Here is a 22,541-nt window from a genome sequence, read left to right as displayed (position 1 = left end):
TTTATAACTACTATAAATCCAGGCCAATTGTGGATGTATACCAAACAAAAAATTTATCGAATTTTCACTTTAAAATTATTTATAATTTCCACCCTTAACGAGACGGATGTCTGATAAGGAGAAAATAGTCGGTTTTTTCTAGTGCAAATCAACCTTCACGGAAATTTACTATATAAAAGTGCTAGTTTTAGATGTATAAAGTTCGACGCAGTAGGTAATCTAATCTTGATCGATAATTTGTAACATAATCTTCTCCCGTTCTCCTCGTCCCTAGACCTGGTTCTTTTTAGACATGTTCACGCCATTATGTTTTGTTCATTATTTCTGTTTGTTTTTTATTGTACTTAATTCGTTTTTGTTTTTAAGTAGCTTGGAAAAAAAAACTAAAAAAATACTAATCAGACCCACCAATGAAAATGGAAAAGTGAAAAGACTTTTTTTTATTGTAGTTTGTTCAGTTCTAAAATTATACAGGAAATTGTCAAATTTCATCTTTAATAATACGCCGTCAAACCCGCTGGACTGGGATGACCGAAAAGCTGAACCGGATTAAGCCGAATGTTAAGCCGTGAGTCTCGGAGAATTTGGATAAAAGAAAAACCATCATCCTAACAAGACTGAGAATAGGCCACACCAGGTTAACACACGACACCTTCTTATCGGAAAGAGACCCCGGAGGTGCCACTTACATGGTGCTAGGATGACAATACAACACCTGATAGAAGAATGCGTCAGCCTAGCGCCATACCGTGACAGGTGTGCCCTTCCAGCAGAGATGATTAGAGTATTAAAATACAACAGCGAGTATAACCTCGTTCCGTATCTGAAGAGGATAAATTTATACAATCAAATCTAGCTCTCTGCACACGTGGTTCATTTTTATCTTACTTTGGTGTGAATGTATTTATTTGCGAGAATGGTTTCGTCTAAGAGAGTCGGACCTGGAATATAGAGTACCCCACAGACACACCACATTTAGTTTTAGTTTAGTTGTAGGGAATTGTATGAGTGCGAGGTGAGACAGCGCCGTTTTAGACCACACCCCGCGGCCCACCTTATTTTAATTGAACACATAGTATGGATGAAGTTGCGTGAATGTATTTTTTAGTATGCATGTATTTATTTGTGTGAAAGGTTCATTTTAACTTTATTTTTGGTTAGATTTTAAGGGCGGGCTCCGGTTGAATGTCTCCCGAGCCCGCCAACATAGGTTAGTACTTATTCAGATATCGTGAGATGCGGTTACCCGATCGCATCTCACGATATCTGAATGACTATCGATTAACGGTCACTAATCTTTACACATAGGTTAGTACATTTTATTGGTGCGAATGGAGATTTTATTGTAAAAATTGGATTAGGGCATTTCGCCACGTGTGAGGAGCAGCACTGGGTCACCAAGCATCCGAACGCCCCTCCACTACAAGAAGAGGGAGTCGATAGTCGGTAGTAAGGTGGCACACGTCGCCATGGATCCGAACACCCCAAACTACAAGAAGATGGGGTTAGTAGTGACGAATTAGTCCAACGTATCCCGTCCTGAGAAAGATCGCTTGGAGAATCTCCAATCACTCTGACACAGATTTGCCTAGCCCAATACAAAACTACGTAAAGAAATAAAATTCCAAAACGAGAAAAAAGAAGAAGAAAGAAGAGGAGGGAAAAAAAAGATGAAAGGAAATAATTGAGAGAGGGTGGGGGACGAGGTCATGCATGTGAAAACTACTAACTCTCAGAGCTACAGACAAGCGGAAGATCTGGAGGGAAATAGTGAGGACGTCCCCCCCTCCTAATGCGCCTGCGTGTGGACGTGGGTGTTGCACATACGCTCGCAAGTACACGTATAAAATAGAAAGGAGAAGAAAAAGAAGGTGAAAAAAGAAGGGGGTAATGGGAAAAGAAAACGAAGAAAAATTAACAAATAGGGAAACACTAACCCCAACCTTTAGGTTTTCTAGCGTGTCGGCTATGATCTTTGCCGTTCGCCGACCAAAAAAAAATAATGTGTGGTGATTAGTGACCGTTAATCGATATTTATGTAGAAATCGTGAGATGCGATCTGGTGTGATGTAGGTTTCAGAAAAACATTTTCTTTATCGTGCCAACGTTTCGATCTTTATAGAGATCATCTTCAGGGTCTGGGATTTACAAACATTGTTTACATATAACAATTACATCTTGGATGTGGAAAAGTGAATTTATACAATGCAAAATATATTTTTTATATATTCATCATTAATCATATTAATTACCATATTAATCAAAATATTTCTACTCACTAGAATGGCACAATTACACAGAAGACAAACACTTTGAGTGAGTAGAAATACTTTGATTGAATATATAAAAACTATTTTGCATTGTATAAATTCACTTTTCCAATTGGAACATTCCAACATTGTAAACAATGTTTGTAAATCCGATAAAGAAAATGTTTTCTCTGAAACCTACATCACACCAGACCGCATCTCACGATTTCTAAATTTAAAAAATAATAATAATAATAATACGGTATCATTTTTTAAAAACAACAAAACATCTTAAAGTTTGTAAGTTGACCCTCTCATGGAGGTAAAGTAATTGACCATTGTTCTTTTTGCACATTGTTCGCTCTTTTTTTTGTTCTTTCTTTTAATTCAGGTTGGAAAGGAAAAATGACAATCAAAAACGAAAAAATATCAATTAGGCCAACTGAATATGGCTAAATACTAACAAAAGAAGAAACTAGCCAGGTTGTATAAAATCGAACGATTACAAACGACCAAATTTCAGGTTTATTCTTTTATTTAATTTTTACAATAATTTCAACTCCATTTTTGCAAATAGCTAATAATAATATGATAGTGTAGTTATACAACTGTTCACGTCGTAACAATTTCAAATAAAATTGATTTTCTCCCGATCTTTCGAGACCCTGGGTCTGGTTCTTTTAACACGCTTTCGCTTTTTTATAGGTTTTGTGCATGTCAAATTACAATGCTCGACAATAAAAATCTTTTATACGTTATGGCTTTCGCAAAAGGCAATGCCTTCCACCCGTCGAGGAATGGAAGTTTATCGTTAAAAACAGTTAACAATTTAGGTTTGGCCTGCACCACCGGCTAAGTGAATTATTGCTGGGTAGATATGGTGAAACAAGTACGGACCTAAGTGAATTAAGCGGTCTGACCATTGATTAAACAGGACCGGATAATCCAGCATTCGGTTTTAAATGCGGCTAATGCAGTTAAGGGGATTGCGCACTAACTATGTTATCCCAGGGTATCTATCTGATAAGTGTCTTCCTTTTGTACACCTGCTTCCACCGTTGGGACACGGGCTTCAACCAAATTGAAAAACCTTTTCTTATCTCGTTAAATAAAAAACGGCTATGGGTTGAGAACAGATTATAGACAAAGTAATATGTATAAATTGCATAGTTTCCTATGCCTTTATTGAAATAATACTTGTGGCTTTCAACGAACGTCTCAGAAGAAACAACAGAACCTGGGATAAGAATATTAAGAACAGGCCTAACATCTTTAATAAAAATTCAGCACTAAAGGCTTAGTGGCATCCTTAGACTTCTTGCTTTATCTGGTCTATGTCGCTAGACAAAAAATTACCCAAGGTTCTTCTTGCAGGACCCGACATTAAAAAAGCCAATATGTGCACCATCCTGCCAATTAATTTCTCAGATGGATGTTAATATAGTTGTATATAACAAAGGTTTTATTTAAAGTTCTAAAGAAAGCAGTATATAAAACTGAAAGGTTTTTATTTTTATAATTATATTTATTCCTTTTGCAGACCACATGCCTTATCCTTATTGAGAACATAAGCACAGCTGCATTGATCACTGAAGACCGAGACTTGCAAATCCATACGAATTTTTTACACAAGTGGATGCTACATCGTTGTTAGAACAATTTTGTAAACATTATATCTTGATGAGGTAAACGTGTAAAACAATCGTAACATGGAGAACCACAAGGCTGCCCTTCAAAAAAAAAAAATCGTTAAAAAAACTGCATTAACACCATACTTGCTAGATGCTCCGTCGTTTTTATACGTTACAGAAATTCCTGATGACATTAAAAACAATAGAAAATCATAAGAGAACTATGTTTTTCTTTAAGACTTCACGAGCGATGCTTATGAGAAAAAACAATAATTGAGCGAACGACGTGTACAAAGATCTCTTCCAGTGTCCATGATGAGGATCGGAAATGATCAAGCTGCAAATTATTTACCAAGATTATATTTTATTAATCCTTAGAACATTTTAAATTTACAACTGTTACTTTGATATATAAAAACATTTAAATTGTCGTGATGGGTTGATGAGTACAAGAAAAACTGACTTTTCCCCTTATGAACCTCGTTAAGTCTCTTTAAGGGTGTAAATTTTGTAAATAATTACAATTAATTAAGGTTGAGATAAAAAAGTCAATGGCACGAGCGGGATTCGAACCCACGATCTTCGAGGGAGTGGATCGAGGTCACGATAGCTCAAGTGGTAGAGCAGCGGCGTATCAAGCCGAAGATCGTAGGTTCGAATCCCTCTCGTGCCATTGACTTTTTTATGTCAATTGAAAACCGTAATTAATTGTAAGATATTAATTGGTCAAGCGGACCGCGAAACTAGTGAATTTAATATGTAAATAATTATGGTTAGAATGCAATAAATTATAGGGTTTTGTTTTACATGTGATAATCGACTTGTTTTAGAGTAAACAGTAAAAAAAGTGTGTGAGAGAGAGAGAGAGAGAGAGAGAGAGAGAGAGAGATAGAGAGAGAGAGAGAGAGAGAGTGAGTGAGAGAGATAGATGAAAGTGGGTTTTAAATGGAGCAAACGAGTCGACCTATAGTTGGGCAATTTCCAATCATTTTGGTCTACCCTCCCTAGTTTCGTCAGGCTTTTTTTAGATTTCAAGCCATATTCAGTGGTGGGTCTGATTACTTTTTTTACACATGATAATTTGCCAGTTTTGTATCGTTTTATTACCATCTGTCCATTAGCCTTTGTTTCAAATAAAAGAGCGAACATGTGGTAAGATATATACACCACACAATATTCAGCATAAAATTAAAATTAACTTCATGCACTATGGTAAAGCAATCAATTTTAATTCAATATGTAATAATAGATATGTATTGGCAATAAATGGAAATGAAATTATGGTGTAACTAAAGGAAAATTGTTTTATCGCCGGGCCTACGGTTATTACATGACTTTTCTCTAGTTGGTCTTTTAATGTCGTTTCGCTTTGAAAAAGACAATTTTAAAAATTCTTGTTGAAATTGAACCAAATATTCAAAATGTATTAAATAATGTTTGCCCTGATGGTGGAGCAAATCCAGTGAAAGCAATAAAACTATTCGTCGTGTTAGACAATCCTTTCAACCCTATCATTTTAAATCAATGCATTGGGGGAAAAAAGATTTTGAGCGGGGAACACACATACCCGACGCATTGTCGCATGTCGGCCGGGGTGCACATTTGTTCGACGCAAGCACGAAGTGTCACAAGCGAAAGTCATACAGTATACATCAGAGTAGTGTTCGCGAAATGAGTTCTGAGGAACAATATGAGAAAAACATGAAAGAAATAACAGCAGGAGCGATTTGCTTGCTTTCATCGGCGAATAGACAATTTATTTAAAAAGAAAAGAAGCACCTTTGCCTACAAACCTGTTAGCCGAGCTATAGTCAATAAAATTGACTAGTGTGTGGTGATTAGTGACCGTTAATCGATATTTATTCAGAAATCGTGAGATGCGGTCTGGTGTGATGTAGGTTTCAGAAAAACATTTTCTTTATCGTGCCAACGTTTCGATCTTTATTGAGATCATCNGGCCCTGAAGATGATCTCAATAAAGATCGAAACGTTGGCACGATAAAGAAAATGTTTTTCTGAAACCTACATCACACCAGATCGCATCTCACGATTTCTAAATAAATTTAAAGCACTTCTAAAGCTTGGGATTTGATGGAACCAGTTTCATCACGGGCAAAAGAGGTTTTAGTTCAGTTAAGAACTATTTTAAATTTTCGTCTGAAAAACGGTTGCCACCCCCTTAGTACATTAGAACAGATTAAAACAAACGAATGTTCACATTACGCGGCGCGCGAGGATGCTAAGCCTTCGTGACGGAGAGTCGTTGCGTGGAACGCGTTTTGACGCCGTTTTTGCAAAAAGTCTGAATTACTAAGGCCACAGAAATAAATATTGTAGCGATTACCTTTAAATGATTACTATTTAAAAGTATCATAAATTCAGTTGTTCTGTAGATTGGAGTTATGTACAGACAATTTAATTTTTAAAATGGTTCGCAAAGAATGCGAGTTGTGAGGTTTCACGATTGTTGCTGATTAACAAAAATAATATATCTTGTGTTTATTAAGCAAAGAACAATTGACGACTTTAGTGGTTACTTTTTCACAATTGAAATACCGAGGCGAGTAGGATTTTCTTTTAATGGACACCATCAATATGATGATTCGGGTAATAAAGAGTGATCGATGGTCCTTCATCCATCACCGTAGCCACGGTGGGACGAGGCCGTGCTTTGCATAGCGCTGATCTTCTCTAGACTCGCTCCTAATTTATTCCTTGTACCTTCAAACGGAGATTTAATCCACGGAAAAGGCCCTTTTCGAATGATAGAATTTAAAAAAATTAAAGTGTTCTTTCTATCGAACGGTTTTTTTAAGTAGATTGAGAGTGTCCCCTATATAGAGGTGTTAAATTCATAAAAAAATAATATTCCTGCAACTGTGTCCTGTAGGCAACGTTATCCCCTAAACAGAGACCCTTAAAGTAGCTTGCACTGTGCAGTGAATATGTTTTTGTTTTATATTTGCTAGTGTCTTACAATTGCTTTTTTAAGGATTTTTTGAAAACCCCATTAATTTTGGGCACCAACCTAAAATTTTGTAAAATGTTAAAATGTTTCACCTTTTTTTTTTAAACAAACAAGAACGATTTTTCTATATTCTTGGGTTTGAAAAAAACTCACAATTGGTTGTTCGTTTTTGCTGTGGAGAATGAAACAAAAAACAATTGTTTCAATATGATAAATAATTTTGAAGCAAGTGTACCGAATTTGACTAACTAACTTTTCAAGAGAAGCGTGTTTCTCGTCGAGCTCGTTACGCCATGCACCGTTAGACGGTGATTCCTCTTAAGTAGGAAATTAATCGATTTTTTCCTCTGAAAGGTAGTTTTTTGACGACAAAAGACAAGTCTTCACACAGCGTAAGAAATGGTAATCAAGGCAAGGGACACCAGAATACGTGATTCACAATTATCAAAAAAATATTTAATGCACTTCTAAATCTCGGCATTTGATGGAACCAGTTTCATTTTGTGCAAAAGTGGTTTTAATTTAATTAAGAACTATTTTAAATTTTCGTCTGAAAAACGGTCGTTACCCTTCAATGCATTAGAATGGATTAAAATGAAGGCAGCGATCACATTTCACGGCGCGCGAGGATGCTAGACCACATCTCACGATTTCTAAAATAAATAAAAAAAGTTGACTAGTTTATAAATTTTTTAATGATATTTAAATTACTTGCTGTGTTTAAGCACTATCCTGAACGCTTCATTTATGGCTGGTTCCTCCTTGTTCCCATATTTGTGTGTTATTTATTAAAATATTGGCCCTTCCTTTTTAAGGAAGCCGTTATGTACCGTAAGATCCCCTAAATTTGCAAACCATAGAAACTAATTTAGTGGCCGTGGTCTGCCGGTATGGGGTCTTCCTTAGATACGGCGGTGAGGTGGATGGGTAATTGAAAAAAAGTACAGAAATACTTTGGTCAATGAAGTGAACCTCACTAGAGATTTATCTAGCATACATCATACGTTGATTTCTATGTTCGAAAGGAAAAAAATGCTGATTGATTTAGTCTTTCGGTATTTTGTATTTTCTGATGATTAAACATCAATTGGATTATCCGCATGGAGCAATAAAGGAACGGATCAGGAAAACTAATACATATTATTAGATACCATGTATTATATATCATTAACCATATATAACATTCATAGAACACGTATTTTGTTGTTTATTTCAAACTATATGTATTTTTATCGTTATATTAATTACAACATATTTATATTAGTATATGCCAAATTAAACGACATCAGAAATTCATGAGTTTTAAGTAAAAATATTTAATTATAATGGTTTGAAAGAAAATTCACCAAAACACAGGAAAACCATTAAGTTAATAAGTAAAATTTAACTATCAATTTTTTACCTAATTTTGCTCTTAATGCGTTATTACGAGCAAAACCATGTAGTAAATTGTTTAAATTCATTCTATTTCTAAATGGTATTCCGGTGTTTTAATCAATTTTCAGTGAAACCATCATAATTAAATAATTTTTATCAAAATTTTTGATTAATTTTGTCAATTTGGTTTATATTCAAATGAGCATGTTGTAATTAACAAAATGATAAAAATACATGTAGTTTGAAATAAACAATAAAATATGAGTGTCCGGTTTTTTAAATATTTTTTTAGAATATGCATATACAAATTATTGCAAACCATAAACTGACTCGTCGAAAATATGGACAGTGGGGGACTCGCCTACAGTAGAGTAGTAGACATAAGGCAAATATTCACGCGGGTAAGATTCTTATGGAAAATTAGACATCAGATTGGCTCAAATCATAATGAACCTGCATTCATTCTAAATTATCAAGATTTCTCTTTCGAACGACAACTGCCCTTTTCAGTTCCCAGTTTATCTGGCCGTCTTCGTACAAAAGTCTGCCACATTGATAAAAACCTAACATCCGACTTCTAAGTTGATAGTTGACGGCCACATTCAGACATAGAACGATTTTTATTTGCGGCGACTAACCACGCACATGCCTCTGCAAATGTTTTCAATACTGGCTGGTTCGAAAGTTCGTATTTCGGTCGTAGCGAAACAGTTTCAAAATGACGGCCGGTCGATTTTGAAATATTTTATATTAGTTGAAATATTCAATATGTTATAATTTTTTTTTTTTTTTTTTTTTTTTTTTTTTTTTTTTTTTTTTTTTTTTTTTTTTTTTTTTTTTTTTTTTTGAAGAAAACCAACGTTTTCCGGCGACCAGTTTCAACTTTATTCACAAGTCATCTTCTGCTTACAATGAGGAGAACAAATTAAGAGTATAAGTATTAGCTATCGTGATTACAAATCTTAATTAACATTAAAAAAAACTTTACTTTTATTGAAACTTAAATTGTTTTGAGCTTCTATAAAGTTTACGTAGCACTCTTAAACAATCTATTCTCCTCATTGAAGGCCAGAAGATGAATTGTGAATAAAGTTGAAACACTGCACAGTGGGGAGACACACACGCAAACAAAAAACAAAGAATTATTCCTCGAATCCATATCATAAATCGGAAAAAATAATATGTTACATTTATAAACATAAAATAATAAAAAATAGAATTAATATGGAAGAACATTTTTTCTAATTTTTCTTTATTATCTTCTGTAATCAATGATTGTAACATTTATGTATTTATATATATACCATTTGTGTAAAATTAATTAAAATGATAAAAAATTTAATTCCGTATTGACGTTTTCACTTTTATCGATTGTTTGAGTACATTTTATGTATGCGTATAAATATTTTATAAGTTATATAGTTCCTAAGTACCACTTCTTTTTTAGTTGTTTTTGTTTTATCTGCTTGGTGTGTTTTTAATGTTTTTCTCAAAAATATAACCATGTGTGTGGTGATTAGTGACCGTTAATCGATAATTATTCAGAAATCGTGAGATGCGGTCTGGTGTGATGTAGGTTTCAGAAAAACATTTTCTTTATCGTGCCAACGTTTCGATCTTTATTGCTGACGCCTTATACAAAAATGTCTTTTCTATACCGACTAAAATGCCTTAAAACAATATTCAAAAATGAATTAAATAAATTATATAGTCAGAGAGATACAAAACATTTTTACCAATATCTAGTTCACACTAGGCTTGATTCATTATTATATCCATTAGATGAGGATAAATTCGGTTATGATAAATGATCAAAAGTTAAAAGTTTCATTGATGAAAACCAAAATAGCATGGATAAAAAAATTAAAAACTTAAAGTACGATTCACTTAAAAATACTCATAAAGGCCAAACAAAACCAATTAAATTTTACCCAAAGGTATAAACTTAACAAACATGGGCTTAAGAAGAAACAATTTATTAAATAATGGCTTTTTGGAGGCGACGGTGGCCGCAAGGTTTAGTCTTTGACACGGCGCTCATCACGGTAAGGTAAAGGTCCCGGGTTCGAATCCAGCGGCCCTGCATTCGAACCCGACATACTTACAAATGGTTTTTTTCCATCAAAAATTTTACAGACGTTTTCATAGTAAATTACAAAATCACACTAACAAGCAAATACGATTTCTCCATTCCTCTCAATTACCACGTAAACGTCTGAAAATAATATAGATAAGAGACCTCTTAAATGATTATCATTTTATTAGATCTGCTGCCAGTGGTTAGCTTTCTCTATAACGCCCGTAATGCCACAATCATAAATTGAAATCCAATCTGCTGGTTGTATATAATACATGTACAATTGAAGATAAAAATAAAATAAATAAAACAAAAATCCAAAGAAAATTTAGAAAAGGAATGGAGAGGGAAAACACTAATGGAAGGTGCTAATTAGGGCAATAAGCTTTTGGCATGCCGTAACTTTGATGACGAAGAAAGTTTTAGATATTTTGCTAAGGTGTCGCTAAGTAATTTCGATGCTCTCTTGTTTAAAATTTTAAAAATATATATATTTAAACAATAATTTATTTTATAATGTGCACCTTTTATCATATTTCTAAACCACTATTTGTAACAATCTATAGTCTATTTGTTATATGAATATTTTCGATTGGTATTAAAGTTTTTTTTCTCGATTTTATATAGTAATTACTAGTTACTAATCTCAAACCAATCACTATTCTGGTTTAAAGAATTGTGTTTGTAAACATTGTAGACAAGACTTGCTCAATGCTGCCCATGTTCGCTGAAACAGTTTCGAAGAAAGTCGGATACAGTGGAGCTTTTCGAACGTTGGGAACATCACGAGCTTTCCTCTTGGCGTCTGCGGGGTGATGAATCTGCAGTTCTATCATTTTGGTCTTCCAACACTTGGAGGTTTGGTCTGTCAGACCAAGTACTGACCATGGCCAAGGCCAAAACGTCTGACCAACGACACGAGCTAGTTTAGCAAGACCAAAATGATCAGAACGTCCAAATTATTAAGAAAAGTTTATTATCTAGACCAGCATTAACCTTATTTTTCGTGTCTTCCGACTATATATTGGGAAATTGATCCGTTTTTTTTTTTTTTTACAAAATAATACTTGTAATGGCATGATCTAGTCGTCTGCCAGTTGACCCTTACATATTTACATTCAAATAAAACTTAAATTAACATACAAATTATAAACTTAACATAACATTATCTCTGCAATTCAGCGCATCTATAATATATCTATACAAACTAAACCAATCTTTCCCATTTAACAGTTCTATATACTCACGGAATGTCAAACGACATCTGTGGAACCAAATTAACCTAACGTTCTCCAAAGTTGGACAAACTGCCAAAAAATGAAACAAATCTTCCACCGTTTTTAGTTTACATATATAGCATGCTTGTCTTTTTTCTCCAGCCAAGGCTTAAAATTTAAATATAATAATTGACCTATTTTTTTTCTACCACTTCATACTGATGGTAGCCCCATACTTGTGACGCATAACACATCACAGCCCTAGAGACGGAATTAAAAACTTTAAATTTACTTTTTAGAGGAACATCTCCTCTATTGAGAATACCGTTCCAGGTTATATTCAATCCTTGTTTAGCAACCCTAAGTTTATTGGCCAAATGCATATTGAAGGAAAGTGGAGGAGTCAACGTTACACCTAAATATTTGTACTCTTTTACTACCTCTATTCTCTCATTTTATAAAAACCATCGTTCATTCTCCCTGTTGTCTGCGTTGTTATTTCACAGCACAAGACCAATTAAAAAGAAAAAAAAACAGCGTCCTCAGCGAATAATTTTGACGTGACGTCTCACGTCATAATTGTTCGCTGAGGACGCTGTTAACTCTTGTAATCAGTAGAGAACCATAAAAGTCAAATTTAATATTGATCATCCTGCCATCTTTCAGTATAAAGAGACTAGCGGTGATCGCTTTGATTTTGATTTAAGAAAATGACAAAATCGGAAGTCGTGGGTTAGGAAAATGTTCACCACGAGAAATTACGCATGACCTCAGAATCAGTCAAAATCGTCATCATTTATATTATGTCATTTAATAAATTTTAACGGTAATGTTGACTACCGATGCTTGACATTCCGTTGACATTCCGGATAGCGTGAATCGGCCGACAAACGCACCCCACCCAACTTTATAAAAGAGATTTGCTTCACAGAAATTACTCAATGAAACAATGAAAACGGCGAAATGCCGAAAAGTGTCTGACAGGTCAGCCCAGCAATGATTAATCAAACCAAAATGATCAGTTACGACTAAATTACATGTCTGCAATACAAACTGACATATTTTTTGCCTCGTGTTTCCGAGATCCACTAAATCTGACCAAAATTAAAGAAGTAACTTGTTAATCACTTATGAAAACTTTAAGTGTATTTTTTTAGCAAACCCAACGCATATTATAATATATATTGTTCATAATATTTTAAACGCATAATATTTAAGTTCAAGTATGTTGTTAAAAACATTTGGTGGAAGACAATGCGTTGTTTATATTGCTGGTCGTTGTTTTCCTTTGAATTTTTTAGGTAGAAGAGTCGACGAGGAGATGAAAGCTTATTTGGGGTTCAAATTGACTCTAGTAGGGAGTCTTTCTAATATCGACTCCCTAATGGAGTCATATTGATCCACATTGAGCACCAGCACCATAGGAATCTCACATTTCCAGGAACAAAAGTGCGGAAGACAAAGAAAATTTGATATCGCGTCATAAAGAAGTTGGAAAGAAGTTAGGAGTACGCCAGGCGTGAGCTGCTGTTTTAGCCTTCAGCGACTAGGAGTCATCAATCCGCTCTCGGAGTTTACGACCGGCTAAGAGACCATAAAGTTTGAAGGAAAGCCATAATTAGCGAAGAGAGATGTTTTCACCTGAAGGCACTTTATGAACTTCAAGGAAAGTAGCCCTCTAACGGCCGAAAGGTCCAACAGAGCCAAGTTAAAAAGAAGCACCACCAAATCTTACCAGCTTCTATTAACTATTAATTTGGAAAAGAAATTTGTTCAATAAAAAAAATAGTTATGCAGTGTTAGTTTTTAATTTTATATCCTAAATTTTAACACGATTTTGAAGGTTTGTGACATAAATAACTACATATTGTGTTTTCTTTCTGAATTAATGTATTAATCTTTTTTTTAATTAAAATCTTTACAACCTACATACATTGTAATGAGCTACAATATTTGTCTCATTTGATAATGTTATATCACGAGGATAGCCAGTAACCATTGCTCTCCCAGCTTTTCTCAATTGTTAAATATTGTAATATTGATTAGGAAGTCACCATCTTCGCTTCAGTTTCTTTGTTTTTTTAACTGCATATTGGTCATATGAGAATAGAAAGTCAGTCTTTTTTTTATAGCTGTTTGAAGTTTTTAATTCTAAGGTGGGGTTTTTTCCTTATAATCGTTGTGGTTTAGGAATTCTTTAACTTTAGAAACTATTTTGGTGTTCATTGAGTACTATACTATTTCCTTTATCTGCATTTAAAATAACGTTGTTTTTACTTTTTAACTTTTTATCAATAGACCTAATTGTAAGTTGGATATTTAATTCTTTGACGTTTAAATTTATCAAGTTTGGTTCAATTACTTCAGCACTTTAATATATTATATTTGTATTTATTTTACTACAATCAACTGATTGAACCAAGGGATAGTAGTTTTGGTGTATCTAGCTCTGGTTTTAGGACAAGTTTTAAGCCATTATTTAATAAATTGTTTTCTTCTTAATGTTTATTCTGTTCCATGTTTATTCCTTCTTCCATGTTTATTATGTTTATAACCTTTGGGTAAAATTTAATTGGTTTTGTTTGGCTTTTATGAGTATTTTTAAGTGACTCGTACTTCATGTTTTTCATTTTTTTATCCATGCTATTTTGGTTTTTATCAATGAAACTTTTAACTTTTGATCATTTATCATAACCGAATTTATCCTCATCTAATGGATATAATAATGAATCAAGCCTAGTGTGAAGTAGATATTGGTAAAAATGTTTTGTATCTCTCTGACTATATAATTTATTTAATTCATTTTTTAATATTGTTTTAAGGCATTTTAGTATAAGAGAGTTGAAAAATTATTTTTATTTAATTTAGCAAAAACGAATTTTGGGGTTAGGTTTAATTTAAAAGAGTGGGAAATGCACTAGATTGATTTGTTGATTTTAGAGCATAAAAGTCTTAATTTATAATAAAGTTTTAAAAGTTCTTGTTTACTGGAGGATTTTAAATAAGTGGAGGAAGTGTTGTTAATTGTGTTATAATCCAATAAATTTGTCCAGCAAGCTAATAGAAATGATGATTAGTGGGGTGAGTTCATATAGCATTTTTTAGTTAAATTAATAATTTTTCCAACCAATTTAATAATCATCTCATTCAGTTAATAATTGTCTTATTCAATTTAATAATCGCATTAACTAAATTAATAATTTTCGAGATTTTATAGCCAGGGAGAAAATAAATATTAGCTAGTACTTGCGAAAACCTTAATTTAAATTTCTAAAAAGTAAAATTATTTCATCAAAAAAATAAAAATATTTGAAAAAATGATAATTTCAACAAAAATTAATGGAGTGGCGGCAGTCCAATGCCAGTGGTTGGCAGCTTTAAAAGGACATCCATTACATAATTGGAGAAGTTGGTGCCCGAAATGGAACTGATACTGCAGCTTATTATTTCAAGAGTTGTGAGTTCCTTTGGCTTCAGCCAACAGGGTCCTCACAGCTGTCTTAATCTAGAAGAACACATACTCTGCAGGGTTTAGTGTTGGTGAGTAAGGCGGCAGGAAAATTATCGTATGAGAAAATGATTCCACAACCTCTTAACTACAGATGTTGTGTGGATCCTGTATTGTCCATAATTCACTAATTTTGTGGTCCGCTGGACCAATTAATATATTACAATTAATTAAGGTTTTTAGTTGTGATAAAAAAGTCAATGGCACGAGCGGGATTCAAACCCACGATCTTCGGCTAGATACGCCGATGCTCTACCACTTAAGCTATCGTGACCTCGATCCACTCGAACACTAACTTCCCATCTCAACCCCACCTTTTGAATTTTCCCTCCTTTTTGCCATTTTTCAAATGTTGTGTAATCGGATTGGATTCTCGGCGACAAATGAAAATGGCTAAGGAGAGCTTTAGTGAAGTATACTTCATTTTAATTCATTAAATTCACTGCGGACCACGAAATTAGCCAAAAAGGATATTAAATTCAAAAGGCGGGGTTGAGATGGGAAGTTGATGTCCGAATGGATCGAGGTCACGATAGCTCAAGTGGGAGAGCAGCGGCGTATCTAGCCGAAGATCGTGGGTTCGAATCCCGCTCGTGCCATTGACTTTTTTATCTCAACTAAAAACCTTAATTAATTGTAATATTGTCCATAATTATGCATTACATAAAGAAACCTCACATAAAAAGTCGCCAAAGAGTTAGCAGTGATCGGTTAACATTTTTCAAATATTTACATTTTTTGATTTAATGATTTTACTTTTTGAAATTTAAATGAAGGTTTGCAGAACTTCTAGCTCGTATTTATTTTCTCCCCGACTATAAAATCTCGAAAGGGAAAATTTTAAATTAGTTGAGGCAATTATTAAATTGGGTGAAACAATTATTAAATTAGTTGGAAAAATTATTAATTTTACTGAAAAAGCTATAGATTTACTTTTTTTAAATGATGGTTCTACTCACAGATTTGTTGTTTGCAACAACTGCATTTCAAGTATTAAACACTCATCCTTAGATTGAAGTAGTTACAAACAGGTTCAACATGAATTGTAAGGGTGAACAAGCAAATGAACTGTTTTTTTAATGCCACTCAATTTTGAACGTGTGAAAAACGTACACATCTAAATATTATATTATCACTGTTATCACAATTAATCAATAAAGGAACAAAGGGCAAAAAATTGTGGAAGATATAAAAAAAATATAAGGCTTTGTTTTATTTTTATTTACTTAGATCTTCATTGTTAACTTACTATGAAGTTTAGCAACATAAATTAGAGTTTGCATGATTTTCTCCTCCTGAAGTTTGTCAAGCGTGAATTTTTTATTTATTGTTCAAATGTTCTAAACAACTAATTAAGGTTTTTAGTTGAAATAAAAAAGTCAATGGCACGAGCGGGATTCGAACCACGATCTTCGGCTTGATACGCCGCTGCTCTACCACTTGAGCTATCGTGACCTCGATCCACTCGGACACCAACTTCCCATCTCAACCCCACCTTTTGAGTTTTCCCTCCTTTTTGCCATTTTTCGAATTCCGCTCGTGCCATTGACTTTTTTATCTCAACTAAAAACCTTAATTAATTGTAATGTATTAATTGGTCAAGTGGACCACAAAATTAGTGAATTTAGTTCTAAACAACAATTACAAATCGGCTGTTTGTTGCAGTATAATATTAAGAAGAAGGAAGAAGTGATTGAACAGCCTCCTGAAGAACCAGCAAATCCTTTGATGAGGAAGAAGAAGACGCCTGAGGAGCTGGCACGTGAAGCGGAAGCAGAAGAACAAGACGAGTTCACAAGTAAGTTGCCTCTATCCTAACATCATTTTTATCATCCTTCGTTTAATGACCTTCCCACCTTTTCCATAATCCATCTGTTTATAGGGATAATGTTTAAAACAAAAAAGTTTTTTATTAATTACAATTCAAATCTGTTTAAATAATAAAGTTGTTAATTTTATCCTGTTTTTTGGGTCAAATGTGTTAATAGAGATTTTTTATAGAAAAGTGAAAAACGACGTGGCAAGTGGTTGCAAAGCTTGTTTCTTGCAATGAATTTATCATAACTTTTTTTATTATTTTCTTTTTTTAACATTATTTTTGCCATTTTGACGGCATTTCTGAAAATCCTGCCAGTGCATGTAGCAAAAACATGTATTTATGCATTTTTAGCTTAAGCTCCTCTGTTGAATAAAACAGGATGCAACTATAGTAGCATTCCAACATTATGTGTCATGGATGAGAGGTCAAACCACTTTGCAATTCGTTTCACATATTATTATAAATTAAAATTACATGGGATGTGCCTGGAATTGAATCGGGAACCACTAGAGTGGCAAAATACAATTCGGACGCCCTAACCATTCGGCCACTGTGGCCCATACATTTAGCATATAACACTGCATAATTTTAGCTCGTTTCCATTTTAAAAATGTAGTAAAAACAGTGAAATTGATTGAGATTACTTTTTTTTAATTGATCAGCATCCTCCTTATTCCAATAATGGGCTATTAAGCATTATGCATAAATAGTATAGAATAATAGCTGATTTGCAAAGCAAACTCATGTCATTTTTTTATTTTAATTGTTTTAAAAGTGCATTTATTTTATTATCCAAATAATTAATTGGTCCTATTCGACCCCCAGTATACATCCAGCAGTAAGAAAGCACTGAAATTAAATTTCACAACCATTGACATAAAAGGCACAGAAGTAGAGTATAGAACTTGGTGTTTTGCACTGTTTTATAAGTGCCTTTTGTTTAAAAATCAAGTGTAATTAAAGGTTTTATTTTAAAAAAATCCCACTAACATAAGGTCAATCAAATAACATGCAATATTTTACTTTGTTTGTTCACCAACAATAAAGCTATTCTAAACAGAAAATAGATTATCTACTGCAGGAACTTCAAAAAACATAGGAAATTGTAATTACCGCATACTGCTAACACGCATACAATTTATAGATTCTACTTTGCATTTGATTGCATCTATTTTTCTTTCAATTTATTTTTTTTATTTTGTTTATTATTTCTGTTAATACTGCCTTTTATTGTGAGCTGCACAGAGTATACTCATGTAATTTTTTGAATGCTTGCCACAGTGATACAAGGTAAAATAAAAAAACAAAAGAGCACAGTTTTTTTATATATATAAATATGCATTTGTGTATTCGATGTTGTGATTTATAATGACGAGGATTGGCAGACTTTTGCTTCTTCGTCTTTGTACTTGATGTTGTGATTAGCATTCATACCCTTATTGTAATACTCTATTACTCTCTCTACTTCATCTTCTTTTTATCATTTTATATTATTATTTTATTTATTTATTTATTTTTTGTTTAATTTGTTTATTTTCTGAAACAGTTTATTTTAATTTGATTTGTTTTAATTTTTTTATTTTGTACTTTTGTGTTCTGTAATTTTCTAGACCGGTGGTGTCCTTGTTTATTAAGATGTGGGTTTTAGAAAAATCTTCATCCCTTCAAAAATTATCTGCACAAATTCCACTCTCACAAACACACCGGAAAGGTAAAATGAAAATTTGTTATCTGCCTAAAAACCAAGAAAGATTGTCTATTGCCTTGTCTTTCCTCTGCTCTCTTCAAACTTCAATTCTTCTGGCATGCGGGATCTACTTTCTGTTATCATCAACTAACTAATACTAAAAATCTGTTTATTTCTATGAATCACAATTTACAATGGGACGCTTTTTCATTTATTTATCTTGTTGTTTTTTATTTTCTCTCAAATTATGAACAGAGAAGTATCTCTGTTTAGGATACTTATCCTTGTTCAAAATTTTAGATCTTTCTTTTTAACTGACTTTAGGTAAGGAGTCAAGTTTCTTTTCAGTAATTCTCTATGTCGTTCTTCAAGGTGAATGATTGTCGCTCATTTGCATGTTAATTAAACAAATCTTTTTTTTTTTTAAATACTAATGGCATTTAGTTTAAACTTGTCTTCTCTGTTCCCTCAAATTCACCTCATTCAAATTTGGATTAAATCGTATATTTATTGATGTTTTAACAATATTAAGACATGTCTGTGTAAAGTAGACATATGCACACTGAATCCTTTAATAAATGTACCCTATTCCCATTACTCTTTGTATTATTCCTAAATTTAAATCACTAGACTAACCAGTAAATATTACTCATTTTCCAATTAAACTTTCAGGTTTGAAAGTTTAGTTTTGTGGATGTAAATTGTCTGTTTTTAGTATTACTCTTTCACCCTTATATGTTAAATCTAGCGATAGATATGTTATTAGTAGACTGGTTTGAAATGGAAAACTAATTCATAAATTGAGGATAAACTGTCAATATAATGACTCTTAATTTAATGATCTTGATAATAATCACTATCACTAGACCTCAAATTATGAGTTCAAGTGTAAATAAGTAGAAAAAAATCAATAAGATGTAAATTATTTCAAATTGTAAATTTTTAAAATAACTTGAGTTGTACTTGAAAATTTTGATAATTAATTATACTTGCATTTATTTTAAAAGACAAAAATAAAATAAAACAGCCATCTGGCTTAGCTTCATGATTAGAATGTTTATTTACAACTGTTAACTTTTCCATAAATTAAAAATATATACGTAAAACTTTAAGTAGTGAAAAATGTCAATATTTGAACAATCTAATTTTTGGACTTGTACTGAACTTAAAATTCATGTCCTATGCTGGTTTCTCTGTACTTTCATTAATTTCTAGATGGTCTATGTTTCGAGTGATTTAATCATTTATAGTTTCGAAACTGGAATCAAGAAAATCCAAGTTGGCCTAAATTGATAATTAATCTTCATGTTGTTTGTCATTTCAGAACTGAAGAACTCTATAGAGACACAAGTGAATGAAATTAAGACCCAGATAGAAAGCAGGTGCAGTCTTCAGTGAGCACTCCACCATTATCAACATTGAATACATGAAGAGACTTATTTACAAGCATTTGTTATACATCAAAAAAGATTTTTTGTTTTTATTAAAATGTAATACTGTAAAATCATTTTAAACGCTCCACGCTCATGGGTAGTTATAAAAAAGAAAATGTTAAATGTTTTGTATAAAAAAAAAAATTATAAAATGGAGTCATACATTTGCAGGTCTTAAGTATTTATAAACATGTTGTTGGTGCCTTAAGCAGCTGAAAGATTTATATTTTTTAAATCTGAAAAATTGCTGCTAGCAAAAAAATTTAAGTACTTAGCTGACATTTTTCTGAAATTTTCATATGCCGAATATTAATTTGAAATCAAGTTTTCAACTTGAGAAAATAGTCGTGGTGAGAAATTTTTTAAAACATCAGTTACTGCCAATGAACTAGAGACTGATATTTAAAATATATTTAAAAAAAGAAGAAAAAAAGAAAGTAGGTGGGAAGATTTTTGGATATTTTTCAATATTGTTAACTACTTTGAAATGTGAAAACATTCATTTGTCAGCTTTTCATCATTTTGATTTATAATTGGTTGTCTTTCCAAAGAATAAGAAAAAAAAACAATGCTCAAAGATTGACTAGAGCGTGGAGCGTTATCTTGTATCCAACACCGGAAGAAGAAAGAAAATGAAAACAAAAAATAGAGTCCGTTGAAGCTTTCGCCATGTAGAATATATGAATGAAATGGTAATTTACCTTGAGTGCAAGAGTTTGAGTGCCTGTAAAAAATTAGATATAAAAATTAAACAAGAAAAAATTTTGTGATACATTTTAAATTGTTAAACCTTTAAAAATATAAAGAAAAAATGAATTTGAAAGAAATTTCTTTATCAAATAACAAAATCTAAGAAAAGTACAATACAGGAAACCTCAAATTTCATAGATGTGATTTGTCATTGTACAACGATAAATGTGGTAGTTTGTTAAATATAGAGTTTAAATAAAAACCTTAAGATGTCAGTTCATTTAAGGCTCAATAAGTAGTATTTGTTTTTTGGTCATTGTTTTTAAGTTTCAAAGTAAGGGGCCCTCACGCCGAAAAATTTGTATGGAAAAATTTAATATCATTCCATGTACTTTGCCTTAATGGAATCAGAAGTATGATTGTTGTGTCTCCATGTAGGTTTGGATGTTTTTGTTTGTTTTGGATTACCCATGTTAAATTATATAGATTTTAATAAACTTACTTGCATCTACATGATGATCTTTAAGTAATCTATAGCTGTATGTATATAATTGTTAGGAAGATTTTAATCCACATTGTTTTAATAGTTTTGAAAATAAGCATTGCAAAAAAATAACATGAAAATAATACAAAAGGGATCGGGCAGAAGAACGATATTTGTTAAATTTGTTGAACACGTCTTTTTGTCTGAAACCTTTTGATAAATGTAGGATTTTACTGTCTCCAAATGTACATAATGTGTGTAGTGAGTGCACTTCCCCGTTTTAATAATTTTCTTTCTGTGGCTAATTACAATTTTAAATTAATGATTTAATAATAGAAGAGTATATTTAAATAATACATTTTTTAATTACCAAATCTCAAAAAAGTATATTTTAATTGTTGAATGAGATTATAATAAAGTGTTGTTCCAACCTTTTTACAAGTCCCCCCTCCTTGTTCCCCTCCTTTAAAAAAGTAAAAGTGGGCTTTGAAGAATAGTCCAGAAGTCAAAAACATTGTGATACCAGTTTTAAAGTGCAAAAATAATTTTGGTCTCTTTACAATTTCTATAGGCCTATTCGAAAATCTTTCTCTATTATATTGCATTCTCTAATATCTCCTTGACTTTCTTCTCTAATCTTTTAGATGTGGCTTCGCTTTGAATGTTGTCTCTATCTTGTCTCTTCCCTTCTGTCTTGTTACTGATACAAAGTTCTATGTCTCTTGATGTCTCAATGTTGGATCAATGTGTGCCACTGTCTAGTATTTTAATCTATCATTCTTTTCTCAAAATATTAAAATGTTAAGTTGTTTTAACCTTAAGTTAAAATTTATTATTAGTTCATAAAGATCTATTTATGAGACAGTGGATTTTATTTTTGTTTTATTTTACTAACCTTATAATGTTTCTAACAATTTATTAACACCATTAACAATTGGTTAATATTGTTTATTTAATAAGTAAAAGTTTCATTTTGTATATAATTTGTACGTTTCATAGTTAAGTTCATTATCATTAAAAATATCACTAGGCTATTTCCAATATTCCAGTCAATTATATAATTTCAATTAAAAATATAAAAATGCAATATATTTATTATTCTATTTATATACTTGATTAAAGGCCAATATAATCTTTTAGTTATGGCCATAGGATTTTTTTATTTATTGCAAAAGTTTAATGAAAAATCATCTATTAAGCTATGAAGTTATCACTATATACCCTTGAGCATGCCATAGATGTTTCTACTTTTCTCTGTTGTGTTTCTTTCTCTCTGTGCTTAACTTAAATGTTGTTAAATGTTATTATAAATCTAAAAAAAAGGAAAAAAAAAAGAAAGTAGCTTAAATACCTTGTTAGGAATTGGTTAGATGCTATATGCTTGGGGTACCACATGCGGTT

At 32.3% G+C, this 22,541-nt stretch overlaps 1 protein-coding gene across 7 annotated transcripts in view; it reads left to right on the top strand.

The window, feature by feature from the left end:
• LOC106669290 (complexin-like) overlaps positions 1-21,804 on the top strand; it is a 340,082-nt gene extending 318,278 nt beyond the window's left edge. For 5 of the 7 annotated variants that reach the window (XM_024227159.1, XM_024227161.1, XM_024227158.1 and 2 more), the window contains 3 exons: positions 16,693-16,825; positions 18,128-18,136; positions 19,858-21,804. In XM_024227159.1, the coding sequence (XP_024082927.1) occupies positions 16,693-16,825; positions 18,128-18,136; positions 19,858-19,931 (216 nt within the window). In that variant the 3' untranslated portion in view covers positions 19,932-21,804. Of the gene's footprint in view, positions 1-16,692; positions 16,826-18,127; positions 18,137-18,456; positions 18,558-19,857 lie in introns of all 7 variants that reach the window. The other 2 variants (XR_001340913.2, XM_014398642.2) reach the window with 2 other exon arrangements.
• Positions 21,805-22,541: the final 737 nt, after the last annotated feature.

Source organism: Cimex lectularius, unplaced genomic scaffold, assembly GCF_000648675.2.
Source record: "Cimex lectularius strain Harlan isolate CLEC.00 unplaced genomic scaffold, Clec_2.1 scaffold35, whole genome shotgun sequence".
In the NCBI taxonomy this organism is placed as follows: domain Eukaryota; kingdom Metazoa; phylum Arthropoda; class Insecta; order Hemiptera; family Cimicidae; genus Cimex; species Cimex lectularius.
The sequence above is the reverse complement of the archived record's forward strand: the minus strand, read 5'-3'. Positions and strand labels throughout refer to the sequence as shown.